General features: G+C 38.3%; 1 protein-coding gene across 3 annotated transcripts; it reads right to left on the bottom strand.

The window, feature by feature from the left end:
* Positions 1-2: 2 nt before the first annotated feature.
* Positions 3-22542, bottom strand: GPLD1 (glycosylphosphatidylinositol specific phospholipase D1). 3 transcript variants are annotated; one of them, XM_064705166.1, is made up of 25 exons: positions 22396-22542; positions 19474-19529; positions 18893-18971; positions 16223-16320; positions 15306-15416; positions 15000-15048; positions 14463-14517; positions 13694-13801; positions 12980-13007; positions 12762-12901; positions 11775-11840; positions 11409-11532; positions 10758-10897; positions 9543-9729; positions 8456-8566; positions 7382-7456; positions 6768-6924; positions 5042-5183; positions 4395-4494; positions 4195-4288; positions 3440-3616; positions 2976-3136; positions 2691-2717; positions 2549-2599; positions 3-1412 (listed from the first exon to the last, which is right to left on the bottom strand). In XM_064705166.1, the coding sequence occupies exons 1-25, from the start codon at positions 22490-22492 to the stop codon at positions 1335-1337; spliced, it is 2511 nt and encodes an 836-aa protein (XP_064561236.1). In that variant the 5' UTR covers positions 22493-22542; the 3' UTR covers positions 3-1334. The 3 variants fall into 3 exon arrangements, with proteins under 3 accessions (XP_064561236.1, XP_064561237.1, XP_064561238.1); XM_064705167.1 differs by having other exon boundaries at positions 11409-11529; positions 22396-22512; XM_064705168.1 differs by lacking the exon at positions 13694-13801 and having other exon boundaries at positions 22396-22512.
* Between the last annotated feature and the right edge of the window lie 968 nt (positions 22543-23510).

Raw genomic sequence — 23510 nt, 5'->3', positions numbered from 1 at the left:
TGTCTTCTACAGGACTGCCTTTTATCTGTAGACATATGCAAATGTTTAGTTTTTCTTACAATTCAAGTAATCAAAATGCAGTCAAGTGCAATAAAATTATGTGGAGGTCATACATAGCAAAAAGCCAGTGGAGAGTGTATGCTCAGAATGAAATTGCCACAGAAATGATTTTGTCAATTTTGATTTGAAGAGAAATATTCTGCCCTTAAAAGCACACTGCTTGTTTTGCCTCATACCATGGTTAACAGATTTGTAACATAAGTACTGCAATCCCAGTTGTAGCCAGTTGCTTCTTTCACAAAGTTCAGATTTAACTTCTTTTTTAAAGTGTTCTGCTATTTGGGCAAGTCCTCAAAATAGATACCAGAATGCATTGTAAATCAAGCTACTGTTCATCTTGCCTTTTTTGAAAAAAACAACATCCTTGAGAGACAATTCCTAGGCAGGTAAGTTGAGGTGTTTAATTTTGGATTATGACCTTTAGAATTCTGTGCAATTTTATTTAAAATAAAAATAATGCCTTGCCTTTGTGAAGGAGGCAAGAGAGAGAAAACACACATATGTGTCTACGGACTAGCATTGGTAATAACAGTATCAACACATTCTGCTGCTCAAGTTGTTTAATAGATAATTGATGCGCACTGTTAAACCTGCATCGTACAAAATTAGTGTTAATTAGTTAAAGACAATACTATTAACAATAAAAGCCATTAACAACTCTGTGTTACCATGGTCATGGAATTTTACACAAAAGCAGAAAGGATGTCAGCAGTAACCCGCCAAATTGCATTTCCTCAAACTTTACCAGTCTTGCTTGTTCTTTTTTTCCTGGGAGATCTGAGCTGCACTACACCCTCAATGCACGCCTCAAGACTTGAGAGAGAGAAGAGAGAGAGAGAGACAGTCCTGTTGATCAGCACCCACCTTTCTGTCAGTCTTAAAGCTGCCCCTGCTGCATGCTTATTGTTTTGTCAGTAACTTTCCATAACTTAGAATCCTTATCACAGTATGTAAGAATTGTAAATGCTGTGATGCAGTTTCCCAGTTTTGTCAAGAAGATACTCAAATCTGGTCAGTAAAGGTGGCCACTGAACATTCCTTATACAGCCAAATACTACTACCAAAAATGCAGCTGCTTGCTCATTTCAACCACTCAAAGGTTTTCAGACCAGCTTGCTTGTTCTAGATAAGCGATGCTGCTGCCCACCACAATTCAGCAAAAGCTTGCTGACACAGTGCTGGTTTGTGTGGACTTAGGAAAGTAGCACAAATACTACAGAGGTTCATCACTAGAAGACCAGGTCTGCCCTGGTCTTTAAGGCTACTGCAAACTTCTAGAGTGAGTAGACAAAAAGCCTTCCACCAAGTCGAGCTTTCGCAGAACTTCTCTCTGCTGCCACTACAACTTCTTTCTGCAGGGATAAAGAGCAAAGGTTAGCAAATGCAACTGCAGGTGCATGGCTGCCTTAAGCTTCCCTTATGGATTATGACCATCTCATTAGTGTCATATAGAAATGTGATGGGAAATGAAAGAGCAGCCCACCTCATCAGAGCACCAGTTAAGAAGATAGTTTGGCAAAACAGACTATTTCATTTGAGGAACTGGAGTAAGCTGGAACCAAATGAAATGAGTCTCTTGCCCATATTAGCTGCTTCTCAGGGCTAAGATTGATAGGGATGAAGGGGGAGTATGGACTAGAAAGCAACTGCTTGGAGAATGGCCTCACTTGCATTTAGCAGTGCCTGCAGTGCACTGCACCCTAATCTAGCTGAGAAGAATTTCCAGGTGTTTCTCCATTGCATGTTTTAACACAAGAAGTCAAACACCATTTGTTGAAGACCTCCTCAGCCTGGTACTGAGGCTTCCTCTATTCACACAGAGAACCCCAGTCCTCATGGAGGTGATGTTAGAGTGAGCAGAACATTGGAACTCAGCCAAACAAGCACTAAGTAACCTACCAGCTAAAAAAAAATAAGGGCTCCTTAGTTCCTTAGTGCATCATACAAATGTAGCAATGCGTGTTTGGTAAAAAAATGGGCATCTGAGAGAAGCAAAGAGAAACAGGCACACAAACACATCCTAAACCAGTCAGGTAAGAACTGGACCTCTGTGCTTAGAAACACAGGACATATGAACAGCATTCACTGCAGGTGATAGCCAGGACAGCACGCCTGTAAAAACTAAATCAGAGGGATGGTTTTGAGGGCCTGGTTCGCTCCACAGCTGAGCATCCACTTTGCATACAGGTTGGCATGAAGCTGGGAGGCACCTATGCTGCATTTCCTACGGAACCTTTCAGTGTACTCCTAAGCAGTTTAGAATTCAGCCTGCTTTAAAGCAATTCAGATTTTTTAGTTTACGTGCCAAAATTGTAGCAACTCCATAGCTCATCAATCTATAAAATGTGTTTAATTATTGCTTCAGAGAGTAACTATGTAAAGAACTTAAGACTTGAAAATGTGTAAGATATATGTGAGGTGTTAGCTAGTATATGCAAGTGAGGTAGAAGGATGATATGAAACAACAAACCACAGTAATTTTTGTCACCTTTCTTTCAGATTTCACAGTGGTAACAGAACTCCCAAATCTTGATAGTTCCTGTAAAATAACATTGCTGGTTATAATGCTGCAGGTTTTTTTAAGTAGGACTTTTTAGTTTCTCTCAGTAATTTGTTTTCTGGCTACTTACCTCAGGAGAAGTCAGAACATACTGCGCCTATAGAAGAAAAGAGAAAAGGAAATAAAAACTCAGTGAAAGAGAGTAGGAGACCAGTATGATAATCCTGGCTCCTAAACAGCAAAGTAATTTAAGAACAAACAGGAGGAGCCTGAGAGTTTTGCACAGATTCAGAAGCCTGAGAAAAACTTTTGTTTTCTGGAACAAAGGCAGAATACACTTGGTATTGGTACTGGATGTAATTAATTAGTTGTCATTCTAAACTTATGTCCAGAATTCATTTTCATGTATTCTTACCCAGTCCTCCGGACAAGGAGATGTCCATGATGTGCAGTGGCCTGTCACATTCCCTGAGGATGCCTGTCTGCCATTGAAAATATAAACACGGCCAGCAGCCCCACCAGCCAGGACTGAGGAGACACCATTTGTTCGCAGTGGGGATGCCACAATCATTTCATCTGTGCGTGTTACAAAGAGGATATAACACAGTAGAAGTGAATTAATGGTAGACCAAAACACAGAAGAGCTGGTATGTACATGCCTCTAGGTAACAAAATTTCTATTAATGATGGCAACTAAAATGTTTCAATTTCTGATTGAGTTTCTTGGGATTTTGGAGAGACCTCCCTGTAAGGCACAATGGAATACTAGTACAATTCAATTGATCTGTGTTTAGCACTTGTATGAATATGTAGGTGGCCAATTTTCCTGTTGCCAAAAGTCAAACATTTCACTTCTGGTGTGGACTCATCAAGCTTTACCTAGTCCATCGCTATCCAGATCACTTAGGTATATGTCTCCTCCGAAACGAGAAAACCTCCTGTCCCCACTGAATGTGCTGAGCAGAGAAGGCTTGGTGCTGTTTGACAGGTCATATACCAGCGCCAGTCCAGCTTGATGCAGCACTGAGGACATAAATAAAATCCTAGACAGGCTGCCTGGAAAAAAAAAACAACCAAAAACCAGATGTTGAGCATCAGACACAGGAACTCAGGTTTAATACTTAAAATTATAGGTAATACTGGCATTACATAAAATGGACAAAATTTATATAATGTATCAAATGACATCAACAATTATATGGGATTAACACTAATTAGCATAGGGAAAAAATTCTTTAAGTCATAGTACCGGGGAGAAATGCATTCCAGTTAGACTTCTGCAGTTTGACATCGTCAATTCCTTGCTGTCTACTGCCACAGTGAGGACAAAATACTGAGATGTTTCAATTCCAACAAATATGTAGTCTACTAGAAAACCACTGTTACATAAATAATGCAAAGTGGTAATGCTTTTAAGCCCATTTTAAGGAAAGAAGAAGACCCACTGAAGTTGAGGCACAGTAAAGAAGACTCTACATATAAGGCATATAGAGGTGATTACAGTGATTTCTTTTTTTTTTTTTAACTACATGTAAATTTAAAGGTCCCTTTTCCCTTAAACATTTTATCTCTTCTCAAGTCATGCAGAAACAAACATCCTAAAGCAGAAATGGTCTCCAATTTTCAGGACATACCTGCAGTAGGTGCACCCACCACCAAAACTTTCCTTGTGTTCCCCGCCACAGACAGCACACCACTGGCCAGAGACAAACCCATTCTGCCCATCTCCTGTTAGATTTTTAAAACATCTATGTAATTTCTACAGAAAGTCACTTCACTTCAAATTATTCACCAATATTCACAAATTATTCCCATAGTAAAGAAGCAGCCCTACCTTGTCTCCAGTGATCTCAAACCAGCTCTCTGTACTTGGTGGGTTATACCCGTACACCTTCCCAACACTCTGTCTGATGTCCAGCAAGAGGGGATTGCAGCTTCAATTACAATGCAAAATAAATTTGTATCTAGCAATATAATGTTGTGCACATTCTCTCCTTTTACTTTGGAATAACAATGCCTGACAAATTCTAGAAATCTGATTTAGTAATTCCCATACTTGTTCTAACTAATTACACAATACTTTGAGTGTAGACTTGGTCTATCCACTTTTTTATCATCCAATATATCTTCATGCTTAACTTGCTTTTAAAAATGCTATCTCAAAGCAAGAGCTATCCATATGGTTATTTAAAGCACATTTACCCATCAGCATTTTTGTGATCCCTCTCCTCCCTCCTCAGGGAAACCCAATAAATTCTTAGGTGTCCTTAAATAACAAAGAGCTGCTCTAGAGAGGGTCTAAAAATCCTTGTCTTCATAAAGAAGGGTGAAGATATAAAACTATTAATTTAATAAAAATATTCAAAGCAGAACAAAAAGGAAAGTTCCTAAAAAAGCTGGAAGTCTAATATATTGCAAACCTTAAACCTTGCAGAAGTAGAGCAGAGTGGAGAAGGCAGCAAGCTGCCACATGCAACACACCTAGAACAAGTCTTCCATGTAGGGCTACCAATCAGCAGTAATGTCACGTTCTCCAGCTGGCAGCTAGCAAGTGAAAATCCAAACCAAGCATAGTTTTCTTCCCCCTGCACCATCCAGTTGGCATCCTGTACTGAAAGAAGTCCTGAGAGACCAGAAAAAATATGAGTTAAATCTTGGAGTACCCTGGCATTGAAAAACCAATTTGCAATCCTCCACTGATTCATCCTATGACAACAAGTTTCTCTGTGCAAAGTTACACTGTTCATGACATGGCATCAGTAGTTGTTGACTTTGCTTGCTCACCGTGCAGCTCTCCTGGCTGGTGAAAGCTTTCCTTTGACACAGCCTGTTTCTCAATCCTTCCAATAGCCTACATGAAGCACATGAAAGCTACCACTCAAGACTGCCCTAAACTACTTAGTGTTTATCAGAACTTGTAATTCTTCAAGGGTGCTGGGTGGGAGCATTCCGGCTATAATTTAAATAAGTAATTCTGTGCTTTGGTTATACAAAATTGTCAGCAGTGTTTTCAAACCCATGTTCTTGTGGTTTCTAATTTTATATTTATTAGAACAAGCTGCAAAAATCATCACCTGTCCCCATTAACTGTATTCACTTGTAGTATTCCTCTTTAGCCACATGAAGATGAATGATAAATATTCATTTGTTGAGGTTTATTATTTCCAAGAAAGAGCAGTGAGCCTACCCTGGACTCACAATAGATGGTTGAATCCATTGCTTTAGTAAAGTTCCCAACAAAGTTTCCCACATTTGTTCTTACTTCCAAGTTGGGACATTGCAGTCCAGATGGACAGAAAACCAGTTGGGAAAAACCTGGTAGAGATTACCCCTCTGACAAGAGCAGATCTCTACCAACATGACAACAACCATGTGTTGTTCTCTGAATGCCTGCAACAAGTGAAGTGCCTTCAGGGATCCATTTTTTGACTCATCCTTTTGGTCACTTTAATATAAAATATTTAGACAAGGCAATATGGTGCCCTTTTTTGAAGCTGGCAGATAACAGGAGATTGCAGGGGGTAGTCTCATTCAGAGGCACTCAGGCAGGCTGGAGTAACAGGCTGACAGCAACCTCACAAAATTGAGTGAGGACAAATGCAAAGCCTGATCCTGGGAAAGGAGATGCCCTCACACTGATACAGCTGGGGACACACTGGCTGAGGAGCTGCCATGTGGAAAAGGCCCTGGAGATCCTGGTGGGCAAGGACTGAGTGTGAGGCTCTGACAGCAGACAGCCAACAGTGCCTCAGACTATGTAAGCAGGAGCATGGCAAAGAGACTGAGAAAAGTGATTATTCCCTAGATCACACCTATAATATGTCCTTCCATAACAGGAAAGATGTTGACAAACTGGAGCAAGTTTAGTAGGGGTGTTCCATGCTTTCTGCGCCTGTAAGGTCACTATGCATGGTGGGTGGACAATAGACAATGAAGATAAAATGAAACAAGAAAGCTTCATACTGGCTGTAACAAAAAATTTTTTTCCTATGAGGACTGCCAAGAAGTAGAACTGCCCGGAGTGTCTCCGCAATTTCTACCACTGGAGGTTTTAAGAAAGCCCTGAGCAATTTGGTCTGGCTTCACAGCTTCAGTAGGAGGGACACCCTCTGAGATCACTTCAAATCTGAATTATGGCTTGATTAATAAGGAACAAATAACCAGTCATATAAACTATGGGAGGGTTAATTTACTCAACAAATATTACCTTGGTGACTCCTGTTGAAATGAGAATAAAATGCAACCACAAATCCTCTCTGCTTTCCACCACCGGGTGCATATGGAGAGCCCACAACCAGATCAGCATTTCCATTCCCATCAACATCAGCTGCCAGGAGGGACCAACCAAGATTACAGTAGGAATACTGCAATAAACAGTTAGTTTAAGCCTGAAATAGAACTGAAACCATCAATTCTGTAGCAAAATAGAGCAACTTAATTCTAAAGACCTAAATTTGCTTTGACCAAATTACCCTCCCACTCCCTGGCTTCAATTTTGTTTTCTGAGGTTTTTTGTTTAATTTGGGTCAGGTTTTTTTGGTGGCTTTTTTTGGTTTTGAGAGCTAATGCACCTTTCTAGTCATTCTGCTGCCTTCCTGAACTGGGGTATAAATGTCTTTCCCATATACAACCAATCCAACCAAGCACCTGCTTACTCCATACCCATCAGTCTGTATTTCCTTGCAATGATAAGTTGAATTTTAACATTCTTTTTTTAAGCCCATAAGCTCTTTTCCCCTTTTTATTACCCCCTGCCTGTGTAGCCCTGTGTTAGCCTGGCTAACAGGGTAGTATAAACAGGACATTACATTATCAATATACCTGACAAGTTATGGTAACGTTTGGCTGAGGTGCCAAGCCTCTTCCCTCCGTTCCAAAGTAGACATACACAGCACCCTGAACAGCAGAAAAAGAAAATAAGGCATGAGAGCACCTGCATGTCAGTATCAAGTATGAAATGCAAGGTCAATCACAAGGAGTGGAACAGTTCTGCAAGGGCTGTTCATACAACTTCATTTTCCCTCTCAGAGCTTTCTCATAATACTTTCTTTCAGACCCCAAACCTAAGAATATCCATGGGTAATGGGTAGTGCTGTAACCAAGCAACAAAGCAGAGAAGTACATGTTCATCATACTGTGTGTAAGGAACAAGGGCAGTACAGTGTATTTATACTCATAATACACATGTTCAGATGACTCAAATTTTGACAATTATTATTTAATGCCATGGCACAACAGATGCACACAATTTTCCAAGTGGTGAGTCTAAATAAAAGCAACCTAAATTCTTATTTAGACAGCTAAATTAGTATCTAAAATTCTGAAGAGTTTTAAGCTTAATGGATGTAGTCTAAATCGAAACATTTTGCCTCTCAGTTTGCATGGCCTTAAAATATTCAGGGACCATTACACGGGCTTATCTCATAAGCTGCAAGTCATTAAGCCTCTGTAACTTGATTATTTGGCAAGTGTGTCTGTGTTCATATCACATTTTAGATATAATTTGTTAGCTTTGTGAAAGCATATGACAAAATTAATTGACCCATGAGGTCCATTCCAGACTCTGCTCCTAAACAAAAAGGGTATGTTTGTATTTCATTAATGGTTCCTTACACTTCCAGCATGTCAGTGCTACAAAGTTGCAATCTGGTTTAGATTTATGTCTAATGTGCAAAAAGGCCACTGAAAGAGAACTACAGGTAGGTGTCATTGCTGTAGTCAAAGTACCCACAAAGGTTATAAACTTTTATTTAAATTACAATGTCACCTTGAGCAACAACAGAAATTCTCCTTTTCATTTCAATGTATAAAAACTATGAATAAATAAAACCATTCAGTTTGGAGAATTTAAAAAAAAAAAAAACAAAAAACAACAAACCCATGTTTGTAGCTTACTTTGTAGGTAAGAAACTGAGATCCCACAGAAGGTGCGCCAATTGCCAGATCTGGTACTCCATCCTCATTGAAGTCCAGGACTGCCAAGGCAGAACCAAATCTTCCTGAAGGCTAAAACAAAAGGGATTACTCTCATGTTTTCCAGTCAAAACCATGAAAACCAAATGTACATTTGCAAAGGGAATAATTGGCAACAGACAACAAAAGTCTATCCCAACAATTCTTTTTCTTCTACGTAATAACCCCCATGACAACACATTTAATTCAAAGTCAACTGTGTTAAAATTAAGGACAACTGAATATAATATGGTGCTGCTTTGCTATTTCGTCTCCTGAGTCCAGTGCACCATTGATGTCAAGTTTATGGTCTTTCCTGTTGATAGCATTATGACTGGGAACCACTAAAACACTCCATAAGAAGACAGAAGCTGTCACTCCACAGTTTATAACCACAGAAACAAATGGAAATGTATCTTATTTCTCCATACTATCTTCTTTATGAATAAAATTATTTTCTGCAGACCACCATATTTAACACCCAAAAGGGTAATTTGCTCTTACTCCTTGGTTACAAACCAGCCACATCATGTCTAAGAGTTTTTTCTTTTGTTTTTTCTCTTACTACAGACAAAATTATTTGGGGAGAAGTTATCAATTAATGAAGAAATGTAGACTCAAAGGAATTAAAACTTATTAAATTAATAATTTTAGATTAAAAAGGACAGGAAACACAATCTTTTCTTAAATGCAGGCACCAGAATTAGCTATACTGTAACTTACAGAGACACAACCAGAGTTTTATTTAAAGGCACTTTGGTGCCCTTTGGTATTAGACTATGGTCTAATATTCACTTATCTGGTACAGTAATGGAAGTGAACCTACAGATCACCATAATTTCAAGTGTTCCTGAGACTTTAATAATGATTAATTTTCTTGAAAAGCATATGACATCATATGACTCCATCATCAGGAGGAGCATTTCAGAAATAATACTCATACACAATAATTATACTATTGCTTATTCAAAACTCACCAATTTTCAGGCAAAAAAAAATTAAGTGACAAATTTTTGCCTTGACTCCTTACCTGATGACCCTGTAGTACTTGGTCAGCTTTCCCATCCAGATCCATGTCCCCTGGTGGCAAACCTGACTGGTTGCCATAGAGCACATACACTCTTCCTATCTGAACTCGGCCCATGGTGCTGTACCCTGGTGCTCCAGCCACCAGATCTTCATATCCATCCTGGTTTAGGTCAGCTGAGATCAGTGCCCTGTACAGCAAGGGAGTCAACAAAATCAGCATTAGTTTCCAAACTACCTCAACATTAGTGGGAAAAAACCCCATAATTCAGATAAACCAGGACTTGTGTTTCCCCATATTGTTTTGTAAAGATCTATACAGCATTTTAAATATTATATATTTATTTATGTTTTCTTGAATTAAGCAAAATCAGAAGAATCATCTTCCATCAATGCATCTGAGATCTGCAGGAACTGCTTTTTACTGACATTAGGCACCTGAGAGCAATCAGAGCAAGAAGCATTAAAAAGGGCTGTTTGCATATGACAAAGAATACGAAAAAAAAAAAAAGAAATTAAGTATCTTTTAAACTGAACATCTGATTTAATCAATGGACTTAACAGGAGATAAGCAAAAGGATCCCAGGTCTCAGTAACATGCTGGAGTTTAGAGAGGGAACATGGAAAGAGCTAATTACTATTAATTTAGCCGGTGTGAAGTAAACTCAAGAATTAAATCCAAATTTTGGGACAGCATAAGGGAAGTTAAATAAGCAGCAATGCAAATTTGTTTTATTACTCTTCCTTGTTGCAGGTCAAGGAAGAACCTCATTGGCAAGGAGAGAGAATATGCCTCTCTCTGTCCTGAATCTATCTTTGAGCTCCCTACTAGTCTAGAGTATTTCCAAGAGGTCTCACTAGATATCATCAGTCATCAACTCATGACAGATGATTAATTTTGCACAAACATCATTCAACAACCAAAAAAGGGTAGCAACAATATTTTACTGTTCAGAACTAGAGACAATGGTAGTTCTAATGTTGGTTCCTTCCTTTTGGAGCTTGATCAACATCTGAAAGAAAAATCTTATATGTTAACTTGCTGTTCTGCAAGTTATACAATGTCTTCTACAATATAAGACATTTCCTCAAATTTGTACCACTAATTGATTTGCACTGTCACCTTAGAAGAGTATCCAAAGGACCAACAAAAATATTTTGGTAGATACCCAAAATTTTCAGAAATTAAGAGGAAAGTGGGATGAAAAAAATTACCAACCATCCAAGCCTAGCATAGGGTGAAGTCAGAAAATATGAAGCTGCTGGCTTGGAGATGTGCTTAGAAGATTTCTGATGTGTAGCTTCTAATGCTCTCCAGACATTGGTTTTAAAAGCATTGTTTATCAAGCGGAGGGATTTCTGAAATAAAAATAATAAAGGGACATGGCAATGGTTAAAACTCCAGAAGCTGAAACTCCAGAATATTTTGGGACTCCTTAAAAATCAAGTCACCAACAATGGAAATCACCACACGGATTTAAGAGGAGTCTGACTCAGATCATAAGCACCATTTTAGAAAGACAAAAATCTGTATGCTTTAAAGAGAGCACTACTTATCATTCACTGCTGTGCTTTGCTGGGAGTTCTTAACCCAAAAGAGCCATCATATGTCTGTAAAATGTAAATACTAAATATATATTTTGTCATTTTTGGCACTGCAGGATGTGTTCTAACTTCACTATACAATGAGCAAAGTTTAAAAATTGAGTATTTATGATGTATACATATACATTAGCACTGGTACTGGAATGTCCATGAAGTCAAAGACCATCCAAAGACCCTGCTCCTTCATGCAGCATTTCAGACAGAAACAAAAACAATATTATATAGAGATGACTTTTACCTGACACATCTGTTACTTCTCACTTACTGTTGCCCAAGGCTGTATGTCAAATTGAACTCCTCTCTCTGTGTAGTTTATATTCTTCTCAAGTGTTTCTGAAAGCAAAGAAGTTGTATTCTTGTGATGTTCATGTTTTGATTGTTTGTTTCTGCTAAAATAAAGAAGACAGTGATAAGAATTAATATAACTGAAATAAAGACTCAAGGTAAAAGCTGCTCTTAGATTCTGCCCAGTTCCTTTGTACAAAACTTAGTTATTTGTGCTAAGAGAATCTCAAATTCATACACAAAACGATTACCCAAAATATCTCTAATTTTCAGTAGCTCACTGTTCACATTAGCAGAGGACTCTCCTCTCATCACTGAAGCTTTAAGCCATCAGAGCTATACTCACATGTGGCTGTCCTTGTGCTCCTTTGTGCAGTTTATGAACAGAGGGTTCTCAGGCAGGTAGCAGTCACTAAAGAAGAATACAGAGAATGCACTTTAAAGATTTTACAATGGAAATGAAACTAAAAATGCAACTTTTATACTTACTGATTCCTCTGTCAGAAGTCATCAGTTTTCTCAAGAAAATCAAAATCAGAGCATCATCATAACCCTTAGAAACCCCATGATGTTTATTTGATGACCTTAATTTGATTCTGTATGAATATCAAATCTTTATAGAGCTCTTGAAGGAAACTTATTGCAACATGCATGCATATAAACCTAAAGCACTTTTAATCAAAGTGTTACAAAGAATATAACAGATTGTGCCATTCTGTATTTCAAGCATAATTTCCCAAAATAGCAACAGTGGTATTTTCCATATAAACAGATGGATTAATTGCCTCTAATGAAGAAAGGTTGTATTTGTTACAGAGCTGTTCAAGTTTAAACTTCTATAACAATATGAAATTGTGAGTAGAAGCCTGAGCTTAAAGACTAGAATATATACTCCTACTCTTTCTAATCCTATTTGCCTTCAGAGTCTGAAGGTAATATCTGACCTCTCCTCAAAAGGGACATTTTTGCTGAGTGATGGCAGCAGCCAAAAGGTGCAGACTCAGATTGCCAGTCCAGCTAGGGCATGGGTATGCAATATTTAAGCAAATCCTTGATTATGTCTTAAAGAAAGCCCCAAATTTTTCCTGGTGATTATCACCTGGGCATGCCAGAGGCACACTAGGGGAAAGGAGCAGAAACATATAAAAAATACAAATGCAAGGCCTGTGTAATCCTGTGCACCCAGGCAAAAGGCAGACATGGAAATCCCCTTGTCCAAGTGAGAATCTAAAGCTCAGCATCTATTCCAGGAAAGATCTACCCTTAAGAAGAACAATTAAGTGGGTGTCAGCACTTGACTACTGCATTTCATAGTTAAGGACACACACCATACCTGCTTCCATTCTCTAGCATGTGGCTCGTCAGCTCAAAAATGTTGTTGGTCCAGAATGCCATGTCATCCACTCCCCCAAGGAAATATTCGTGGAACTTGTCCACCAGAAATGGAGATTTACCCGCAAATGTTGGAAAAAGCTAAGGGACAAGTAACATACTCAGTAAGATGGATCACATTGTCTCCATGCTCATTTTTATAAAAAACAGAAAACCAACCTTGCCAACGAGAAGCCTTTCTCCATGCCTGAAAAAAATCAGAAATAAAACTTGCTTAATTTAATATTTAATAGTTTAAATAGTTATTTTCAAAAGTCCTATATGGTAAATACTATGCAAGTCATTACATTTCCATGTTGATTGTTAATATATTTTTAAAGTTGTAATGTAAACCAATATAAACTTTATTGCCCTTAATTTTGAAGGATTCACAGTTTTTGTAGATGTTGTGTCACTACTGGTAATTAACTGAAATATGAGATACAGTTAAGCTGTTCAGGATATTAAAAAGCAGATACTACCAGATATCCAAAGTCTTTTATGAATTATTCTTGGACTTGAAGGGATCTACACAGAGTGTAGATAAGGTATGCATCTAGAGAGTCCTTCAGTGCATGATAATTATACTGCTAACTCACCACAGTGCAATGGTACTTGAAGACACAGCTGCTCTCAAATAAATAGGCATAAATACATTAAATGCAAAATGCATGAAATAGCCAAGATTCACCATCTGTGGTGTAGTAATTTACCCGTCATTATGTAGTCCAAATTTGAATCCTAGTCATTAAAAAATTCAGATGTTCTGTGATTTTGGGGTCTAGGAGGGAGTCTTCGTTGCTGACATCAATGCATAAGGTGTTTCAAATATGATTACCATATTTCTCCTATATATGTTTCACTTAAAAACTCAGGCAGAGATATTCAACTTACAGTTCAAAAAACAGCAAATAAGTACATTCAGCAATTGTGCTTTCAGTTATGATCTCTTTTCCATAAAATTCCTTATAGATAGCAGCTAAGTCTTTGACAGGTACATACCTGAAAACAAAAATAATGTATTACAACAACAGATGGTCCACATCACCTGATAAAATATTGGGGTTCTTGTAATAACAACAGCCTATAAAATATTCCAAATTTCAAAAGACTACATAAGGTCATGAAGTTCTACAAATACCAGGATTGCACATACAACTCTGAGAAAAAAAAAATAGTGGATATCTAAGTCTTCTGCTCATTTTTATGCTTTTAAAACTGACTTCAATATCCTCAATTTCCTAAAGTTTAAATATATCTCACTGAGATTGTCACTTAATTGAGTTATTTAACTAGGTGCTAGGACATTCCAGCAAAAGGTTTTCAGTAGTTATTTTACATATAACTACTTATAACTTAAGATAATAAGTTAATATAGATAAGTTAAGATAATATAATTTAATCTTTTTTGCTGTGTTCCTATACATAAAACTCTTCTGTCCTTCCAGTTTTTATGTCAGGGAACAGTAAATATGCATATACGGAATACTGAACACATAACAATTAAAAGAGTTGCAAGGGGTTTTTTTGAAAGAAAAATAAAGGAAAGCATTTTTAAAAAACAGATTAATAGAGAATTATGTGATATTATATCTAATTATATTAAATATGATTATACAAAAAAACCCATTAAATATGAAAGAAGACAATCTCATTATCTTACCAACTCGATGCCAGGTAACTGAAGTCCAGCTCATACTGACTCACTACATCTCCTCCTAAGGATGAAAGAATGAAAAAAACCCTACACAGCTCAAGAAAAAAAACCTGTTAGGTATCTGTAATGGGCAACAGTGTGCATGAAGTATGTATGGCTCTTCTATATGCATTTATGTGGCAGATCTTCCAGCTATATATTTAGAATACACAAATAGTTCACCTGAAAGTATGCTGGACATTTTATACCTCTGGAGAATCATGTACAATTTAAAATCACAGTAGGGACTCCATCCATATCTTAGCATCCTTTAGTCTGCATTTTTGCTTTAATCCAAATGTCCATATGACTTATCACATCTCCTGAAACCTGAGGACAGGTACAGCAGGGCTTTGCAAGCCATGGGGGAGGGCAAGAATACAGTGTCCATATGCCATCCTTAACTTCTGCATTGCACGGGACAAGAGCCAGAATCAACCACCATGGTTTTGAAGAGGACTTATTCCAATACAAGTATCTATGACTGGCAAACAGAAACATTACCAAAATCTCCAACACTGTGAGCTTCTGAGTATGAACCACGAAAATCAATCTGGAGAAAGAGAAAAACAAGAGAACTGCCTGTTTCTTTTCATATGAGCAGAAACCAACCCTCCAACAACACTAATGGTTACAGGTCCCAAACCTGGACCAGCTTCACTCTTATGAAGTTTGTGACGCTGTGTTTCTCCAAAAATCTTCCTGAAACAGGGCTCCAGCTTTTCTCTTACCTCCCCACCACAGTCCAAAGCAAAGCTATCCATTCCAATAAATCCAGTTGTATGAATAAATAAAATAATACAGGCTTACTTCTCCCATGGCCTTTAGAAATCCTTGGTCGATGCCCAGGCTATGCCAGCTAACGTCTGCCACCATATGTGAAGCAATTCCAAACAGGAAAGCCACCAGCTTCTCTGTAGCCTACACAACAACAATCCATTTGTCAATAATTTTACTCCTGTCTTTAAGAAAATGTTAGCATTTTCTGTAGATGTGTTAAACAAGGATACAGCTAAGAAGCTCTTATAGTCCAAGAGTTTATCAGGACAAAGTGCTGACTGCTCATTGCTTGATGCTGTGGTCAACTTTTGTAACTTGAGAAGCTTTAAGCAGTTTATACAGTCCAAGGCCATAGAATTACATGGTTGATGTGAGGGTAATTTGCATACTTCAATTAAATGTGTAGCAAACGGTTTTTCTGGACCAAGGGTAAACATTTCCACTTCCAAGAACTGAACTCCCTCTGCCACCATAGTTGTTGTGTAGGCAGACAGAGGAGAGAAATACATTCCTCAGCACGTTCACTTTTGACAAATTGTTCTTCATTTCCTCCTACATAGCTTACAGACCATTAACAAGAGGAAATCCAGACTATGTTCAAGATTTCACAAGTAAAAAATCTAAAACATGTCTGGTTTTCAAATGGCAAACCCTCAACCAGATCTCACAGGAATGCAACACCACCAATTTTATTTAAAAATTTGGACCTATGGAATGTATGCACCAGACCACAGTGGAAATAACTGACAGACTTTATATGGAAACTGTAAGTTTTGTGTATGGTAAAGATTGAAACAGGATTTCAAGTGTTACTATATAAGGAGAGACTTTAATATAAAAATGTTGGGTTTTTCTATACCTCACAAATGATGACATTACAGATAGTGAAGGTGAAGAAAACTATTGAAAACAAAGTCAATCAAGCAAAAGTTAATCAACTTTCTTACCTCTTCCCAAGGCTGCGGATAATTCCTTCTGATGTAATCAATACTTGCTTTGAGAAATGGTGACCAGTGAGTGTCTTCAGACACATCATGGAACATTCCTATTGCAATAAAATTATATCAGTATTTGATTTATTCTTTGGGGAAAAATTAAATAGAAAAAAAGAAAAATAAAGGGTTTTTTCTCCAATAAAAACCCCACAGACTTTTGCCCAATTTCATGTCAGATGATACAATTTGCACTCCAGCTCATGAAAAGAGCCACAATAGACTTACTTTTTCTGATTCATACTAACAAAACAGATACTAGATTTACCTTCTATGATTTTGGTTTGAAGCATCTGAAAATTTTGTGCCTGCTCCTTTTCCCTGTGCCTGTGAGTAGGTACACTACAATGAAAAGCTGCCTCCCAAGCAGAGAGGATAAAGAGAGCTGACAGAGAACCTGCTAACTAAATGAATGCATCCACTTGTATGGCAAAAAAGCTGTAGGGCATGGCAGCCAACTCAAAATGTTATGTTTTCTGGCAGGTATCAGTTTCCACAGGGCAGAGGCAGGCTATGTCATCATTATCACCACAATCATTTTCAACAGAAAGGCAAACTGGCCAAGATACAGTCAGTGTAGGAGGGGAAAAAGGGAGGAAAGCAGGAAAAAATAGGTTTCATTTAGAAGAATCATTTACTACTCTTACCTGAATTTAGGCAGAAAGATTGTGTAGGAACTAACAGTGACCTTGCCTAAAAATATCTGTGTACCTACATAAAGCTAAGTGCAAAGGGATGTTAACATAAAGAGATGGAGCAGCACATCATGTTAAATTCTCTAAGGGGGAAGAAGGTAGATGGGAGATTGTTCAGACCATCAGTACTCTTGGAGGAAGAGTGTGTGTTTGTTGACACAGCAATGTGAACCTGCACAGTGTGAGGGGAGATTAAATACTGAGAGAAGACCTTGTGGGGCAATTCACTTACCTTTTAGCCTCATGACATTTTACAGTGCAGCTAAACTACATTAAAAAAGGATGGTTCTTGCTTAGCAAAATCAGAGTAGGCTTCTACATCTAAGCTTGTCTCCTGCCCAAAGAGGCAGTCTGGATAGCTTTGTTCTTGATCTTGTCACACAGTTAAAACAGCTCAGGCCTGAAGAGGTATCTGTTTCTTCCATAATGACTAAGGAAATTGAGGACAAGTGGTCCAGCTCTAACAAGGCAAGACAGACTCCAAGGTTAGTGAAGGAATGAAGATTGGATACTGCAGATGGAGAGGATCTGACTTGGTATAAGACAGGTCAAAATGGTTAAAAGGGAAAGATTAGATAGATAGATAGATAGATAGATAGATAGATAGATAGACAGATAGATATAGCAACCTAAAGTAGGAACTGAAAAAAAATCCCAGGAGAATATCAGTCATGAAAAAAGGAAAGCAAGACTGAAGTTTGGGACAAGAAGTTGGCAGAGCCAGGCAGAAAACCAAGATGAGTGACCCAATGAGTGACAGAAGACAAAACCAGTATTAAATGCCAGTACAGAGAGGTGATTTGGATGTGAGCTGAGCACATCAGGATATGAAGCAGCCTGTAGTCGGCATAACCAACAGGCAGCATCAACAACCTCTGTCTGAGAAAAAGAGAACTTTGGGTGCAACTGTGTGATTTGGCTCTAAACCAAACAAAGATCCTAACTATCCCATAAATTTCATGGAATTTGCGTGGCCCACTAAAATAAGCTACTTTCAATACTTTACACTTGCACTAATACCTCAACAATATTGAAGCCAGTAAGGCCAGATACCCTCACACAAAGTACTTACCACTGCCCTGTCTCTGGTATCTGCCTAAACACCCTAATAGCTTGTACCTGGAGGACAGGCTCTTTATCCCATTTGCTAACTGCTCACTATCCAGATTTACCCTTTCAGTAGCAAATATCCTACAGCAAGGCCTAGCTGCCTCTTTTATAGCCCTAATGTTGCTGAAGAAGCTGCTTATGATCAAGAGCTGGCCTTTCTGAGCTGAAAAATCAGGGGACCACTTGCCAGTCAAGACATATTTTTCACAGCTATTGCAAGAGGGTGCTAATTTTGTACAGCAGTATTTTGATCTGCAAGCAACAAAATTATGACTGACATTAATTTCCAACAAAAAGAGTAAAAGGCAAAAGACAGCACTCTGGAAAAAAAAGGTTTTAAACTCAGATGTTATTAACACTTGCCCACCCACCCCCAGCAAGTCCTACAGTATTTTGTTGCTGTGGGACTTTTAGATTGTCCTATCCTCTTTTTGACTGATCTGATAGAAACTAATAATTTTTTACACAGAAATAGCTTTAGGTCTTCCCTAAGATTTATAAAAAACCCATAATTTTGTACTCTCTCTACTTAGTAATCTGACCTAATTTGATCAAACAACATCCTTCTATTAAATTGTCCTACCAATTAAATCATTAAATTTGCCCAAGAGTTACTTTCTAAAACAGTTTCAAATGTGTTATTTCATTATAAATTTCTACCAAAAGGCTTTAACAAAAATGCTGGATAGTTTTTGCAGAAAAGCATTTTTGGCCACACTTCATTTCTTACAATGTAACCATTTTCAACCCACTAAACTCTGTAAGATTTACACATAAAAATGTAATTGTTATAGCATTGGACTTATAAAGCTTCTCTTACCACGTTTGCAGATTGGAGGATAAAAGGCATCAGGATAAACGCTTCCAGCCTGGAAAGCATCTTGATGATTTAGTAATAACTGGGGAAAGGATGGGGGGGAAATGAATCAGAATGTTATTGCACAGCACAAAACCACATTTTACTGCCAACATCAAAGATACATTCTAAATAGACAGCAAAATACAACTAGTATCTTGGTAAAATATACCATGTAGTGCTCAAAACCTTGCTGTCATTTGCTGTCCTCAGATTTATTAAATCTGCTTTCCCAAAGTCCTCTACTCGTTCTTCTAATACAACTGCTCACATAGAATATGACTAAAGAAGATAGGAAAACATGCAAGAAACCACACAAAGTGTATATATATATACACATACATATACACACTGGTATAATTGCTATATTTCTGTAATAATATTCAGAATCAGTCAAATTATTTTGAATAAAAAAAGGTAAAAAATACAGTCTGGGCACAATATTGATGCACACATTACTGAGAATAATAAAGAAAGGCAAGAAGACAGAAAGAAAAGCATTCAGAAGAAAGGTGTACAAAATTAAGAAATAAGATGCTTCCTACCTTTCTATAATTAACACTCCCTTCATGCTTAGTGAAAAATTCCAGAGCTCTGTGTGCTGAAAAACAATATATTGAAGTGTTGATTTACAGGTACTGGGTTCAGGCCCACGTTTTGGTAGAAGCAGTAGCAGAACCAGAAAACACCACATTTTCATACCTAAGCCAAGCACCAAGTGCCTGAAACACCATTTCTCACAGAGCTGTGAGAAGGTGTGCTTTCTCACCTAGGTGTGTTTTCTCACCTAGGGAGTTAATAGGGAAGTGCTCTTTCTGTGGCACAGCTTCAGTGTCTCTCTAATGCCTAGCTGCCAAGCTGAGCAACCAAGCTGATCACAGAGAAATGAACTCCCCATGTCCAGAATTGAGCTACAGCAGGGAACTGACAGGACCACACACAGCACATGTAAAGCACAGACCATAAAATTTTAGCTGTACTTAAGCTTCATTGTTGCCCTTAACAGTGAAAAAGGTATGTTGGGAATCTGTGTGGGTGTTTAACGGTTTGATTAATTTTTAACATGCATGGAAAGTAGCAAAAATCTAAAGGTAAATAAGCAAGGTAAATAACACTACTTATTCACTGAATTGGCAGATATTCTTACTGCCAAAATCTTTATTTAGCTGGCACAACAAGTGAATGAAAGGAAATTACTTCCTTTTCATTAATGAGGTCTCCTAATTAATATTAGATCCCAGGAATAATCTATCAACACTATTCTAAAAATACTTAACATTTCCTCTAAAGCTATTTTCAAAGATTGATTTGTTCCTTACCAAATAAATTACATCACAAAAAAAGCCCCAAAGAACAAAACAACAAAACAAACAAACAAAAAACTCCCCCCTACCAAATCCAAAACAATTCATTAATATTCTGGAATAAGATCTAGACAAAACTGTGGGGGTTTGACTGATCTTTCACTTTGAATTTTACCCAATAATCTAAATCATCCTCATACAAGTAAGATACCTTAAAGACCAGCCTTGCACCAGAAGAGAAACAGCAACAAAATAGTAAGCACTGCTCTAAAATGTTAAGGCTCAGACATTTCTACACACATCTCTGATTCCAGTGTGGGAGAGCCTCAGTTTGACAGTTTGCTTTCTCTGCCTCACACCTCCCCTGCACTTTTCTCACTACTCAAGTGGGCCCAGGTTCTACAACTCCACCTTCACAAGGAATTTTATGCCAGATCTCCACAGTCTCATAGAGCCTCATAAGTGTGACAGGAACCCCCAGGGCAAGGAGCTTCCCCACTGGGACCTGCCTCCAGGCACGGCGTGCAAGTAGGACACAGCACAGCTCTGCCAAGCACACTGAACACCACCAACATTCTGAACAGGCAGAGCTTTTCACCATTTTAAAAGTACATTCAACACTCTGTCCAGGATTTCTTTGGTGCTGGCTTTGAGTAAGAGGAATTCCTTCTATACTTTGTTGTTCAGTTTTTTGGTTTGTTTTTGTATTTTTGTTTTTGTTTTTTGTTTGCTTGCTTGTTTTTGTTTTCCTGGAGTACTCAGAGTTTGAATTTTGGAAATATTTTCATCTCATCATACTAGAATTTTATGTGAACAACAATAAGAGCATTCATTTTAGCAGAATCAGAGCTGATCACAGTTTAATGTAATTTTCCAACACGTGGGCAAAACTCATTGTAAACTATAACCCAATAGTACAGCGTACTCTCAACTCCTCAGGCAACCAAGATCTTTATATTATATAAACACAAGTTTTCTGCAAACAGAAAACTTGATTAAGAAAAGAAAAAAAAAATACTGCTTTGGGACAGATCTGTAAGCTTCTCTTTGCAGATTTTTTTTTCAAACACACTCTATTCTGGAAAATCTGTTATTTCAAGTCCTCAGAAGCTTGTACTGGGTAATTAGAGCCCTGAGCTTGCAGAGTGGTGTGCACTTGCCTAACCTCAGGCAGCATGGCTTCTCCTACAGATTATTGTGGGTTTCTTGACACATTGTTAGGAAAAGCAAATTGTTCCAGGATGCTGACATGGGTACAACACTCAGTAAGGGAACACACTCCAGTCTCAAACACCATGAACAATCCCAGTCTTTAAATTGTTCAAAGTTGCATATATTGTATTCAGTACTTAAGGACTGAGAAAATTACCTGAATAAAGGCAACATCCTACATTTTACCACCTGTTAGAGCAACGAATTTAGAAATAAAACCAGAAGAACAAACAACATAAACTGTCAATTATTATGAGTAACTCAGAATAACCTCACACTGCTTGTGTTTGTGCTCGCAAAACTGCGGAAGAAACCAGATTTTAAAAATAGCACAGGCAAACAAGAAATTCAAAACAGAAATATTTCTCCATTTTGATGTTCACTCAGTTCTCTCCTTCATTCTCTAAAAATCCAGGCTGTTCTGGCTACAGAGAGCAACCTATCAGAAAGAGATACAGAACAAATTTTTTCTCCTGTTAGTTACAGACAGAAGCACATTACAGAATTTTATCTACTTTTGCAGATACGGCATGATTAATATAAAGTGATTTAAAAACAGAGTTACCACAAAGAACTTGTGTTATTCTTTAATTTAAATATAACAATCCCACATATTGCCTAAAGCATTCTTTTTCTTTCTCCAAACCAAACTCTGTCTGCGTAGGACTCACAGACAAAAACATTCCAGTTACATAATGCCTGTGTCTTAGGAGACGGAAAAATACGCGACCCAAGTCAACTCAAGCGTTTTACTTACAAAACCAGTAAAATTTCAAACTCCAAAAATCAAACTGCTCGTTTATCCTATCTGTTACTCACATTTTTAAAAATTATGTAGACTGCTTATTACTTTAACATTATTTCCTCCCTCTACTTTCCTGCTGAATCTGAATTTACTTCTCTTCACAAGAAATTCAAAACACAACAAAATCCATTTTGAACATATCTTACCTATTTCAACATGTGTTGAAATTCCACACGGGATACATCTCTGACAGAAATGGTAGAGTATAGCCAGAGAGACAGACCAAATCTTCAGACCAACCATGATGCTGGCTCCAACTGTGGTTTTCAGAAGGCTGGAGCAGTAGCACTGTGACCTTTGAAATGTAGGTTACGGAGCATGCCTTTTCTTTCACACATATTGCTGACACAGCAAGCAAACGACTGCCAAATTTGAAAGGCTATTTTATACCAATGCTTTCTTTTACTGCAAATAAAGTGATTTCTATAAAGAAATAAATAAACTGTGGGTATTCTCTCCACTTGAATTCTGTAGTATCTCTGGGATTTGAGCAGTTTAATCCACGCATCACTGCACAGCAGCAGTGAGATTTTTTGTCGAATCCAACAGCATGGCAAAGAGTATCCTCTCAGAGTTTGTCCAGCTCATGGTGCACTTGCCTTACAGCAACTACATCCCATTTCACAAAAGAAATTAAAGCCAACTGCCAAAGCAATGTTAATAGAAAAACACTAGCTCCGGAGTTGCAGGTGATACAAATTCATAACCTTTGGTGAGCTGACAGGATATTGCACACATAAGTCTGGATCTTGTGGTCAGTATTGAAAGCACAGCTGATATGTGGGAGACCCATGGAAGTACTCCTGCCAAGTGTATTGCTGCTATGAACTTCAGGCTGCAGAGGCTGGACACCCTGCGCTTCACAGCCACCCTTCATGCACCTGCCACAGCCACAGCAGTCCCCAGCGACATGGTGGCACTGGGCAGGGGCTTTGCGTGGCGCTTGTGCCACAGACTGACCAGCTGTCACGGGATCCAGCGCTCCTGCAGTAAAGCACAAGACAGCCTGAGACCCTGAGAAGACTGAGAACCCTGAGATCTTATCACAATCTGCAATTTCCTTACGAAGGGAAGAGGAGGGGCGGACACTCATCTCTGCGGTGATCAGTGACAGGACCCGAGGGAACGGCACGAAGCTGTGTCAGTGGTGGTTTGGGTTGGGAATTAGGGGAAGGTTCCTCACCCAGAGGGTGCTTTGGCTCTGGAACAGGCTCCCCAAGGAAGCGGTCAGACCACCAAGCCTAACAGAGTTCAAGAAACA

Source organism: Zonotrichia leucophrys, chromosome 2 (assembly GCF_028769735.1).
Source record: "Zonotrichia leucophrys gambelii isolate GWCS_2022_RI chromosome 2, RI_Zleu_2.0, whole genome shotgun sequence".
Taxonomy (NCBI): domain Eukaryota; kingdom Metazoa; phylum Chordata; class Aves; order Passeriformes; family Passerellidae; genus Zonotrichia; species Zonotrichia leucophrys.
This window is presented reverse-complemented; position numbering and strand designations above follow the sequence as displayed.